Source organism: Bombus terrestris, chromosome 16 (assembly GCF_910591885.1).
Source record: "Bombus terrestris chromosome 16, iyBomTerr1.2, whole genome shotgun sequence".
Lineage (NCBI taxonomy): Eukaryota > Metazoa > Arthropoda > Insecta > Hymenoptera > Apidae > Bombus > Bombus terrestris.
The window spans coordinates 3,791,159-3,804,833 of NC_063284.1; the positions used below are offsets into that span (position 1 = coordinate 3,791,159).

The window sequence follows — 13,675 nt, forward strand, 5'->3', positions numbered from 1 at the left end:
TACTTTTAGAAGAGGCCAACTGATCAGAAGTAAGATGCGAAGATGATTCTGCTTTTAGAAATCTGTTGTTTGGTGTTTAGAATCAGCTTACCAAAGTGCAGGTGTAATCTAGTATTACTCTCTGAGTCTGTGAGATGAGAAATAGACTCGTCCAGTCAGATTCGTTCTTATTGAGAAAGAATTGAGTTGTTACGATGATACGTAGTGAAGCAAAGAATTCCTGATTATTTTTATTTTGGTCCCTCTGAATATTCCCACGGCTTTTAGCCAGAATAAATAGGTACGCACAGTAAATATAGATGCGCGCATGTACGCTTGGCGGTAGAGCCATGCCCCAGAACGCAATCATTTAAGTCTGAATTCGGGTGAAATGCAACCAGGTCCACGACGAAGAGAACAACCCATCAGTGTATGCACACGAGACATATACATATATACAACTACACGAACATCACACGATTAGAGAAAATCCTATAGAGCTGTACACCCAAATTATCCCCGCAAGAGAACCGGGTGTCTCTCCCTGTGATCAAAGGGAGAGAGGGAAAGCACAAATATACACATCTATAGACCAACAACCAAGTAATCATAAAGCTCCACGAAAAATGAGAAAAGTAAGAATATATATATATATATATACACATGTATATTATTTGTGTATATATGTGTATATATATAGAGAGAGAAAAAGGACAATCTACATGAAAAACATATGATGTTTGACACACACAAATTGAGATAAATACAAGTATGACGTGCTTGTGTGTCGCTAGCTTGCCTCCTCGCTTCCTGATAGAACATCCTCTTCCCTATTTTTACAGCTACGAGTAATAAGAGCGTTCAAGTCGACTCTGGAAGATTTGGAGGAGCGTCGCTCTGTCCATAGTTTACACAGCTTACACAGTATGCGCAGCTCACGCAGCCACACCGGGCCCCGACCACTATCTGACTTCACATACATTGACGAAGACCCGACAAACACCGCGCTGAACGCCAGCAAGGGCAATTTGCCGAACAAAACCGCCGACCAGGACCACACAGCCGCCAGGATGAACAGCTCTACGTCGCCGTTGCTGCTCAGCGTCACGGGATCGGGGAACGCATACAACCACCATCATAATACTACCATAAACACCACCAATGACAATAGATCCTCGTCCAATAGCGCCCTAAACCAGGCCCAACAACCCAACCATACGCAGATGCAGAGTAACAACAACAGCAACAGAGACAGCAACACAGGAAACTCCCTGCTTCTCAGCTCCAATAATCTGGCCCTCCCGGAATTGACGAAGCTCGTGCATGAAACCAGCATTTAAAAGGCAGCTTTGCGTGTCACCACTGTACATCCACAAATTCTACCCTTTTCTCTCGTCATTATTATTACTCTCACTTCACCTTCTTGTTTCTTTCCTCTATAACATAGTCATGAATCGTTTTTTCATTTATACTCTTTTTGTATTTCCATTTCAACCCTCTCTTTCTCTTACTCTAAGTTTTAACTAGGAGTCAGAACACTGTCCTCGGTTCTAGACCATCTGCCAATTTTGGTTCTTGCCCGAGCCACTGTTTTGTGGCAAGACACGTTCATGTGATTTCTTCTCTTGTTCAGCTACTTACTTATGGTAGTTATTTAAAATGATAATCAATAACCGGGTCGTAGATTTTCATTCATGACTTTTCGATGGCTGGTAGCCTCAAAGGACTAGCAAATTAACTTCCACCTACCATTGTTAAACTTCTTTTCTATATATGTCGTCTTTCGTCTTCTTTTTTTTCTACTTCTTACAAGTACAATTCATAGAATCGTCGTGCGGGTTTTGTTGTCTATTTTATAGATATTTTATCTATCTGTTCTCTGTGTCTACGTTGGAAGCCATAAGGTATTAACTCCTTGTCAGTTGTAGACTGACTCGTAGTCGATTTTTCTTATTCTCTGCATTTTACTGTCCCTTATCTTGCATCGAAAGTACTTTAACTTGTTATCAAGATTTTACCTTTTTTTAAAGTTAGGGTTTTCATATTTCATCATAATTTTTATTCTAGCTCTCACAAGTGATTGCTTTTTATCCGAGAGACCACTGGATTCTCCATAGTACCTTCATTCCTGCTGTCTTCTCTCCAAGGAAGAGCGTTTTTATTCCAAGACATGATCTATCCTCTTCTTCTTTCTTTTCTTCTCCTTTTTTCTCCTACGGAGTTAGAACGAAATGCTCCTTTTATTAAAGATGTTCGAAACAGTCAGGTGTTGCTTCTTTCGAATTCTGGGAGAAAGAGAGAACTGCAAGTACTTAAGGTTCGTTTTGAAAACAGAGGTCTGTTCAGCCTGTCCGTCCGAGCTTCTTCACGAGGCGGCCCAATTCATCGGCTCTAGAAATGTTTGTTCAGCCTCTTTCATGTTCCTCCTTAGGAAACCGAGCACAGAAAACGAGACAAACAATTTACGTTCAATCAGAGTCATTATTCTACTTTAACATCAATCAAAATGAAACTTCAGAAATTAAAGATTACTTGAGATTCCTCCATTTAACAGAAATTATGATTACTTCATAAATTAAACTATATTAAATATTTTAATTAATTTTCGGAAGATATATTTATTATATAAATGGATGTGAATATATATATGTGTGTGTGTGTGTGTATATATATATATAATATAATATAATATATATAATATATATATATAAAAGAAATAATGTAAGTTGGAGGAATCTGGAACTTACTATTCATGCATTTAATGTTCCTTGTGTTAACAAGTGTCTTCACTCTTTTCTTGTACATCTTCGCTCATTTTTTTGTGCGTAAAACCTCGAGTGTTTTATTTAAAGCATTTTAAGTTCAATGTGCAACAGACAATGCCTGATAATAATCCATTAAAATGTTAGACTGGCTGCCTACTGTCTGCGTGCACGTTGGTCCGGCTTAAATGTTTGCTTGCTTGACTAATATGTCTCTTCACACACCATTCATTCGTCATTTACATTACCCTATTCGCTTAGTTAACTTTCATGGAACTTGATTCAAACATATCGGAACAGTTTTCATCCATTTCTGTCAGTAGAAGCAATTCCATTTGATTTTCATAAGAATATTACTTTATGTATAAAATACTCTGTCAGGGTGAGTTGAAAGATGCATTGGTCTCTTTTGGAATCTTCTCAAAGTCTGTTGTTTTAACAGAAAATGTACTTATCTTTTCTCCAGAAGCCTGTATATATAGAGACCATTATTGTCTATCATAAAAATGAGCTTCTATAATCAGAGAAAAATTGATAGCTGTTTTATTCATTTCATTCTGTTTTAAGGATCAATTAGGAAGCATAACATATCATCAAGACCTAACACATTTGACTTGTTCATCGTCACTATCTAGTATTCATTTAGGAATACCGTACAGGGTGTTTATAAAGTCTGTGTTCTTTCATACTATATATTAATCTTTTGTACAATTACCAGGAATCCTATTGTCTTGTTTTTGTCTGTTTGACTCCACTGTGAAATGTAGTGAAGAAAGCTGTGTCCAGAATTATTAAATCAGTGTCATGTGTCAAGCTTGATGGTGCATGATGTACTGTGCTCAAAATAAATTGGAGATTAAAGCAACGTGAAATTCTTAAAATTATTTAATGAAATAAAGTCTCTGATGAGATTTTGAGCTGAGTATAATATAAAATTAAATAAAGACAAATTACATAGATGGAAAAAGCTGTATTTGCAAGGATAATTCAAGGACTTTAAATTGACATTAAATTGAGTTTTTAATTGACAAATATACTCATAATTCTATTATTAAGCAATTTATATGGTATTCTAATTAATAATCCACCAAAATGATAAATATTCAAAAGTTTCAAGGATTTCAGCAGTAGATCAAGACTCCATAAACACTCTGTACAAACTGCAATATTTCACTTTCGCATCTGAGGGGAATCTTTCTGTAGCTCGGTTTCTCTAGAACCTGTGTTTCCGTGAGTCACCCAAACAGGTTTTCAAATACGTGGGACAATGTCAGAGCGCGGTATATCAAGAAAACAGAGCTAGCAGTCATGAGACAATCGATTTATAGGCCGCCATAGTCCTCCAATAGAATCACGAAGAGCATGATTCATTTCTTTTCTCAACTCAAAAGCACAAAGGACCTACCGAGAAGCAATCAATGGAACGACGATGGCAAAAGGAAGTACTTAATCGTGAGATCGGATCTCGTCGCTGTCCTCTTCTCCCTCCTAGCTTCTTCTCCTATTCAGAAGCATGATAAAATCTTGATTCATCTATTTTGGAACATGGATAGCTGGACAATTGAAAAGATTCAAAGTTGTAAGTTTTTAATTCATGACAACAAAGTATTTAAACATATATATTTTGTATTTATTTATAAATTCTAATTTATTTTGACTTTTATGTTATAAAACATTAGAAAATTATTATGCTATAAGACGGAAGAAAGTCAAAAGTTATAAGGAAGTTCTGAAAGGAGGGATCAAGGTTTCATTCAGGAATTGTGTCATAAGCTATCAGTAATATGATCGGCAGGGATCAGAATTTCTTTTGCGCTCGGATAGCGAACGAGAAACGAGGCAAACTTACTTTTTAATCCGATTCAGATCGACGGATAGAATCATATAGTCAGTTTATCTATTCCATTTTGTAATCTCTTAAAACGTTTCGCGCACCAGGTGTGTGTCAATGTGAAACACATCGACTTAAAAGCCGATATCCACTGCCAGGATTGCGAGAGAAACGAAGCATGAAGCAGAAAAACCAAGGGAAAAAAAGAAAGACTATGATATTAATATTTCGTGAAAGAGCTGTAAAGACGAGAAAGGAGGAAACAGCTACTCAGCGTTAGGTCTTCTCTCCTGGTTGCGATGATGATTCATAACATCACCGATCAAAAGTAACCACGTTACTGATGGATAGTTTAGAAAAATCCTTCTCGTGAAACTACCCAGTTTAAATTCCAGTTGCGTTGGTGAAATATCAGATTATTCTGTACATAGTATTCTATTGCAACTAAATTCTGCTGGACTACTGGTTCTATAAAACTTATTTCTGGTACTATTTTAACTACCCATGCATAGAGTGGGACGTTGGAAGAAGTTAAAGACTTGAAAAACTCGAATCTGAAAGCTTGAATTTTAATGCATCACAGTGTGCTATCAATTCATTGATGACTATACAAAAATTCACACGAACTGCGATACATTAAAATGTTAAATAAAATCTCTTTTATAAGAAATATACATATATATATATATTGTACGGTTATATCGAACGTTTTATTCTAACCGCTGTACATAAATCTGCCTATTTTATGCTGGTTTTATTTTCACATGATCATCTGTCTCATTGATACATAGAACAGAAAGATCTACTTTGTTCATGGGGCATATTCGAGTTCTTCTGGAAAAAAAAGGTTCAACTTCCAAATGTTCCAATTGTGGAGTTCAAGTTGTCTCGACCTTATCTCTTATCCATTTCTATGTTAGGGTTCTCTGTCGTGATTCACCTGTTTGATTCGGGCTAGAAATCACTGCACATTAAATACATACACAGATTAAAGAAAATCTGTGACACGTCGTTGTGAAAAAAGAAAGGAGCAGACGAACTTTGGTGTATTTGCAAATCATCATTGTCAAGGGATTATCTGTCTAATGCAGGCTACAAATGTTTTTATGCAAATAACGATGAGAGAAAATATATTGCAATCGGGAGAAGACGTTCAGTTTTACATATTGACGCATTAAAATTAGTTTAATATACGGGATTGATGAAAATGATTGACTACCAATTATAACGATACACGTAGAGAATATAATATATATATATATATATTAATTTTTAATTAATTATTATTAGCGACTATTATTATTATTATTGTTATTATATAAAATAAAGTTTAAGACACGTTATCCGAATGTTATATTTAATTGAAACCGGTCAGCAGAGGGTGCATGAACATTCTTAGGTATATCTTTAGTATATTGGATTTTCTCTTCTTTCTTTCATGTAGCAAAAAATTATGTGTATTACGGTCGTTTTCACTGTGATATTAAACCTCTGCATTCACATTCTTTATACAAAATGTGTGAGTATTTTTAATGCGACAAATTTGTTCTACATCTGATTAAATATAACATAAAAAATGTTGGAGTACAATGTACATACATACTGCGTCATAAAGTTTCATTCTATTTGATAGCGCGTAAATACTCAGTGTTATATAAGTTCTCTTTAAATTATTTCTTACCTTGAAGAGAATTTTCTTTGTGATCCAGTATTCAATATAGAAAATAAGTGGAGAGACAAATGAAGCTGTAAGATTTCTTTAAGTTCTTGTATATGAGCGATACTTGGGAGTTTCATTCCAAGAAAAATTCAAAAAAGAAAAAGAAAGGATTATGACAATGATAGACTATTAAGTAAAATATAATGAAATAATAGTTATTATTAAGAAAACAACAAGTTCAAATAGTTAGCGTAATTGTAAATATTGTGAAATTAATTTAACTAAACTATTGCAGAGGATTAATTATTCGATTTTATGGTTCATTAATCCCTCTACTGAACGGAGAAAATAAGAGCGCGCGTCATAGAAGTCCGTTTCTCGATTCGCGTGCTTATAAATGGAAAAAACAAATCTGCACAATAACTTGATGAATAAAAGTAAATACTGATTCTTAAAGGCAACCGATACTGGTCCATGTGCATTTTTCTATGAAAATCTTTCTCCCATGTGGATTATTTTCTATTCAATTATTATATATATATCTATAACTACTTACTCTTCAAGCGATGCCATAATATTTCTATTTTTTTACTCACTACAGCCAAACTTCTATATGTCTTTTCATATGATTCACAGCGTAACAGAAAGTATTAGGAGTCTTATCAGAATCAGAAAGAACACTGTGAAAGAGACTTCAATGAAAGTATCGTTGACTGCAATAGAGAAATTTTTTAATTTTGTTCACTTCTTATTGATATTGTAACTTACACTGTATCTGCTTGCACTTTGTAAAACTCTACAACTCAACGTGAGTCCACTTTGTCTATATTGAGCCTTGTTTTTGATCTGAATCTTTCAGACCAAAGAAATATAAAAGTCTGCATTCTGATTAACTTCTTAGGCACTGCGTTTCCTTAACTATCTCGTTATATGAGAGATCAAGGATGAATGTAGAGAAATTAAGAGAATTTGAAATGAAGATGAGTGCCTGAAAAGGTTGCGTTTTATTAAGTATAAGATGAGAAAATTACTTAAGATTGTCCACTGTATGCTCACACTAAAAAAAGCATTTCTGTGGTTTCTATGCATTGCTTGCGTTAAACCGTATTCTGCTGCACGAACACAAGATGTTCCTTCACGGTCGAGGAAATGAAAAGTGCAAAGTACTCAGCTGCTTCTAATGTCCATCTTCTCCTCAAAGATTTTTCTCAACGATAGAAAAAAGAAATAAGTTGCGAGCTTGTCAAAGCAGGCTCATCTAATGAAAATAAATTTCTGCTTTCTCCGTCTGACATAATAAGAACATATATTTTTTCCCAATCTCTGTATTTGCATTGAAAAAATAATGGTTGTATCGCCAATGCCATGTGAAGCTTCGAAACAAATGCATTTCCGGAAAGGTATTCAAGAGCACTGTTTCCGGCTGTGAACCAAGGCACATCAGCTTTCACTTTATTCTGTTTTTCCTCACGCTCACCTAACATTTCTGTTCGTATGTTTCGTAAGTCACCACTCTCGCTCGCAAATCGATTTATTTTACGGGGATTCCAGAGCCTGATTTTATTTTCAAAGACCGTACTAATGCTTTTGCACATTGTAATATAATAAAAAGAAGAAAAGATCAGTCGATGGAATCCTGCACAGCAGATCACTTATTAAACGTATCACCAAGATACGTCTAATTAATTCTATCCTAGAGTTCTCAAATGTTGGTTCTTCAAGGTCATTTTCGAGTAGTCACCCCCACCTGTATGGCGTAACACGTAACTGAGCCACTTGCGGTGTAAAATTCCCCAGGAAGGAGAGAAATACCTTTGTTTCAGAGTGTGAGCACTAAATTAAAGTAACGGTGTCAAAACATTATTCGCAAGTTGACTGTTATAGTTCTTTTGAAAAATTATATCTTATAAAAGTTATATATTATAATGATACAGGAATTTGTTATACATAAACATATCTGAGGCATCCCCAGGTTTAACAGCCAAACCTTCTCAGTACTCTCTATGGATATAATCAAACAAAGGATGTTATATAAATATAAATCATTTGAAGGTATATTTAGAAGTCCTGCTACTGATGGACAGCACTGTAATTGAGGTTACTCTTCGATGGCCTTAAGACACTAATGTACATGAACTCTAATATAGAATATTTGGTTGAACGTTTTGGGACATATCGAATTTGTGATCTTTTTTCACAACATATGATAAGCTTTTGGCGAGTAGAATTAAAAAACCTCAGTTCTAAGGCGCGAAATCATTGTTTTGAGAGATATACAAACAAAATCCTGATTGATATTGTTTGTAGACACAAGTGGAGGTAACAGTAGCTAGCTAGACTGGGTAAAGTAATTCTAGAGTACTGTTAGTGGAATGCAAGCAAACGTAACAGATATACAATCTCAGTTTTTTCGAAAACGGAGCTCTATATGAATAACTCGTAATAATGTAACTAATATTTTTAAATTCTACTCACCAAAAAGTATCATACATTATTAAAAAAGTGACAAATTTGATGCATTGCAAAACGAAGTTAAGTTTAATATTTCACTGCAGTCCATCTGACTACTCCTTCTTACTACTAGCTGGTACTGTGCCAGTCATTGATTATTCTACTGTAGACTACTTTGTTACTGAACGTCACGGTGTTCTATATGCAACTAAACACGCGGTACTCTACTGGGATGCATACAACTAGATGCGTAGTACTCTACTATGTTTGAGATTGAGTCTCTACGGAACTTTCTAAACTCTAATCTCGGATTTATTCTATTCACTCATTATCCTAGACTTTTACCATTTCGTGATGCTATTCAGAAGATACTCTATCAGAAGATACTATTACTTCATGTAATAAAGATCATTGTTATATATGTGTCTTTGTAACTCACTGGGTAGGCCTCGAGAAGTTCAAAGTGCAGAGATAAATGAAATCTATGAAACTCGTCTCTCACTGGGCTAATTAATTAATTTGACACTGTAATAGGATTCATTTGTCGTAGGATTTTCACCTGTTAAGTTAATATCAACAAACAATGGGACAAGGGAAATACATACATTGCTAGGCATTTCTTACAACAGTTTTCGTTTAGAAATGATAAATGAAAAACATATCGTACGAGGGTGTATATCTTCAAGGATATTATATCTTACGTTGCATGTATGAGCTATTCTCGGTTTCCACTTATGAATCTCTGTTATCTTTTTTATTTCCTTTTTCCATATACTTCGTGCGATCGAGTGCCGCGAGTTTTACACATCCAATGATATTCACGCGAATAACATATACATAATGATTATACATAACCAGCAGGTTACCACTTTTAAGTGTACTTCTTTCTCAATAGTTATTGACGATCAGGCACTTTTTAGCTTCACTATCTCTAAATATCTGTTTCTGTTGTAAATACTCCTTACAAAACACCAAACAAAGTAGTTTCTAAAATAGTAAATTGGTATCCTGGAGGCCAGTTCAATCGTTTCTCGTATAATCTGCTAAACAAAATTTCCATGAGGGATGGTAACTATAAATATAGCTTTGGATTTATTCCTAGGGAAATTTCAAAGAGATAATTTCATCAGTTAAAAGGTGCCTATAGGCAGAGAGCGTGGTGTTATTCAATACCGGGACAAAGGTTCAGGAATGTTAAAAAAGAATTACTTTTTTTAGTACACCAATATTTCGAGAAATGGTGTACTGTTAAGTGCATTAACTGCTCGTTGTATCCAGTTATAACCATGATATTATCCTTTACTCTTGAAGGTAATAGGTGGCGAGTTGCAGGAACGTTTGATACCAGTACCCTACAGCAAGAGTTCGACAGACCAAGCTGTAAGCGCTCCTCTCTGCTCTATCTTTCACACTTTCGCTAGATCTTTATCTTATTTCTATCTGTCTGTCTGTCTGTCTGTCTGTCTGTCTGTCTGTCTGTCTGTAACTGTCTACTGTAACTGTTTTTACTCTATGTTTACACACATATACATATAACATACACATACAGGCATACTTTTACACAGACATACATACATACAGAATTTCTATCTCTGTCTAATACTATCTCTTTCTCTCTGTTTCTTTCACACGCTTTTCGTTTTACACGCCTTCTCTCTACCCCTTTTGTCTTCTATTTTTATTTTATAAGTTGGTAGTGCTAATCTTTCCTAGCCTTTTCATTTTCCTTCTGACTCAATCTAAAATAAATAAAATTTTATTGATTATAAGATTTCTTTCACTATCTTCAAAAGAAATGTGATAAAAGTTACCAGAAATCTTAAGCAATGGAAAGGTTAGGGATTTTTTTACTAGTGGTACATATCGACAGGTCCCGATTTCCCCTTTTTCTCGCTGATTTATGCGTCTGCGACATCCTCTAGTCACGTATGAATCTCCCCTAATGCACACACACAGCCATAGAACACTTCTATGATAGCGCGCGCGCGCACGAGCTATTGTTTGGCCGCTTCTGTTTCTCAAACTATTTCTCTTTCTTTGTGGGTCTCGACACCTGGTGACATTTGATTACAAGTTAATTTCTTTTATTTTAAATACTAGATGTTTGAAATTAGTTTTAATAGACCATGTTGTAGAACTGCTTCAGTTAGATTTGTATGTAATTAGAGACGCACAGTATCCGTTTTACCAACGTAGTACTGTGTTTCTTTATCTTGGATTACAAAAAACGTAGCACTTCGTTTCCATTAGTAACAACTATAAAGTTATTAGTACTATATTTGTTCATTATAGTAAATATATATAGCAATAGCTTTATTTTAAATTAACTAATGACAACTTTGTTAATCACTACGCACGTTAAGTACTACTTACATGAAAAAATAATTGTTACTAAAGCTATTATCACTAAGATATTATTATAATTTTGGGGATTTCACAAAATATCACTATATTTTGTGAAAACAGTTCCATCAGAGATCACTACGGGTGTCGAGAACTTATTATTGCTTATCGATAGATTGATAACAAAGAATTCCTCTTAACTTTTTCAGTGGCACGCTGCATTTTTGCTCTCTGTTACTTCGTATCTCATGATTTTACCCTATTTTTTCCATGTCTTCGAAAATTATAGGAATTGCGATAAATCAATCGGTCTTTCTCGTTTCGATAAAAGACAATATTTAATAAACCTAAAATAAAAATACAATTCATTAATATACCAGAAATAGCTAGAACTATGAACATTATTAAATTTGAAATACTACTAAATATTCTCTGGAAACAAGATCTAGTAAGATCTAAAATAATATTTTAAAATTTGCTTTTAGTAACAAGCAAATTTATTAAAAATTACTAAAATAATTATGAAAATGAAATAATCGAATATAATCGGAAATTTTTCATCGAAATGAAATTCTTTGTTGCGACAGTCATTGATAATGGACATAGCTCGATCGAGATCTTTCTTTTATTGCTTGACAGGGATATTTCCCCTAATTTCACAGGACATTTGTTCATCCTTTTGAATGGATCTGAATTAAACATCTGCTATTTAATCCGTACCATTTGCTGCCCTGATAACCTCAAGGGCTCATCTTCTTTGTACTTCACAAACATTTTGCTGACCTTTCGGCTAACTATGCTTATATGCAAGCAAATAGTACCATACCTTTGATTGCATTTATGATACGACGTGGTTCGCGTAACTTCATCATCTCTTTTGTCGATTCTACTATTTTGTTTATGGAAAATTATCACTATGATAAAGTTGACTAAACCAACGTACTTCCATCGAATATTAACTTCAAGTATCGCTTACAATATGGCCGCAGAAATTGGCCAATAGAAACTTTCAAACAAAAGTCAATGTACTATTACATAACACATTCACATTTTTTCACGATCCATACTTTTATTCACACGATCCACGTCGTGTTCGCAGGCACGTTACTAATGTTCCATGCATTACGACTATACCACGTGTTTTATAGTACATTTAATATAATTACATTTTTCCTAAGTTAACGTATTTCCGGTCGTTATGTATAGAACACAGATCCACAAATACTTTCAAATTACAGTCCCTGGCAAAGCGGTGTGCGATTTGTATGTACTCCTTTGCAATACTGGATATCTTTATTCATGCAAGTTGGCTGTCCTGTGAAGGATCCTTAAAAGTGACACTCTTTTTCTGAAAGTTTAATGCTATAATTAGCTTACAAGACAGTTTCTTCAGTCGAATTATACAAAGAATTATTTTTTTCTCTGGATACTCGATACCGATCGATCGTTAAAATAGAGAAGCGATGATTCACCTTTGTAGAATATCAGATAGAATTTTTGTTAGCTCATAAATAATTCTCCAAGTCAGGGTCAATTAATATTCTCTTTCTTTTTTTTTCTTTTTTTTTTTTTTGTTGAATAACTTATAATGTAATCTAGCGATCTATGATTCATTTTAGTACCTCTCTGATGATCTTCAAAGACGTGTTACGGTCTCTTTTTGAACTGATTGAAAGATCCTTCTTTACTTCTCTTTGCCACCATTCACCTTCTCTCTCTGTTTTGTAATAAATTTGTACACTCTGGCTGATCTTAGCGGCACGATTGATGCGACTTCCCTCCATTTCGTCATTACTTATCAACTGTCGATAAGTTTGCGTACTTTACCAACATACCAATTCCTTCAAGCTTTCGCAACAATCAAAAAGAGACAAAAATTAATCTTCTTCTTATCTCACTGCTATTTTTGTACCAACTTCAAAAAGGGTAAATTTAAGCTTACTAGCGTGTCTCTCTCTATATATAATTATGTGCGGGCGTCTACGTAATTCAATAATGAGAGTAAAGAGGGCAGACGCTTCGTTCGTGAAGCGGGGAATCACCAGACCATGTGTACTGACCTGTGAGCTGCTTAGAACTGAAAAATCGAAAAAAAAAAGAAAAATGACGAACTGAAAAACACAAATTCAATGGGATGATCGTTGTCTCCCTGTGGAGGGGAGAATCGTTGATCAGCAGAGCGCATTGCGTGGTATAGCATGCATGTTTAAAGTACCAGAGAAACACATTATCTAAACCGGATATTCGACCAGGTTAAAGAGTCTGACTGTCTGCCTGGTTAGGGGACCTCTCTCCACGGCGCATCGTGTAAGTATTCCCTCAATGTTTTCTGTCAAACAACAATAAAAAAAGCAATCAGAAATGATTTAAGAAAAAAGAGAATCTTTAAAAAATGAATTATAATATACACAGTGAATCATTAACGCGACACATTTTCCTGCCACCTCCATGAAAATGCAAGAAAGGAAGGAAGAAAAAAAAGAAAGAGAGATTTATTCTATATATATATATATATTTGATATTACTGTTATATATACATATATATAGAATATATTGTGATATATTTATGTCGAGAAAAATAATAAAATAAACAAGTTACCTCTCGCGGGTGTTTTCAGATGGGGGATGTTCTTTTTCCATCCGGGGGTA

At 34.6% G+C, this 13,675-nt stretch overlaps 1 protein-coding gene and 1 long non-coding RNA gene across 26 annotated transcripts in view; one reads left to right on the plus strand and one right to left on the minus strand.

The window, feature by feature from the left end:
- The window catches only part of LOC100645179 (plasma membrane calcium-transporting ATPase 3), an 88,999-nt gene that overhangs the window by 64,489 nt on the left and 10,835 nt on the right, over positions 1–13,675 (plus strand). For 14 of the 23 annotated variants that reach the window (XM_048413052.1, XM_048413048.1, XM_048413044.1 and 11 more), the window contains one exon: positions 822–6,693. The exons of 5 other annotated variants lie outside the window; for them this stretch is intronic. In XM_048413052.1, the coding sequence (XP_048269009.1) occupies positions 822–1,319 (498 nt within the window). In that variant the 3' untranslated portion in view covers positions 1,320–6,693. Of the gene's footprint in view, positions 1–821; positions 6,694–9,994; positions 10,064–13,675 lie in introns of those variants that run through there. 4 more of the 23 variants (XR_007226697.1, XM_048413058.1, XM_048413063.1 and 1 more) reach the window with 4 other exon arrangements.
- Positions 4,562–13,098, minus strand: LOC125386497. Of its 3 annotated transcripts, none has more exons than XR_007226709.1 (4): positions 12,649–13,098; positions 11,853–12,374; positions 10,495–11,373; positions 4,562–10,422 (listed from the first exon to the last, which is right to left on the minus strand). It is a non-coding gene; the product is annotated as an uncharacterized LOC125386497 (long non-coding RNA). The 3 variants fall into 3 exon arrangements; XR_007226708.1 differs by having other exon boundaries at positions 12,193–12,374; positions 12,499–13,098; XR_007226707.1 differs by having other exon boundaries at positions 12,499–13,098.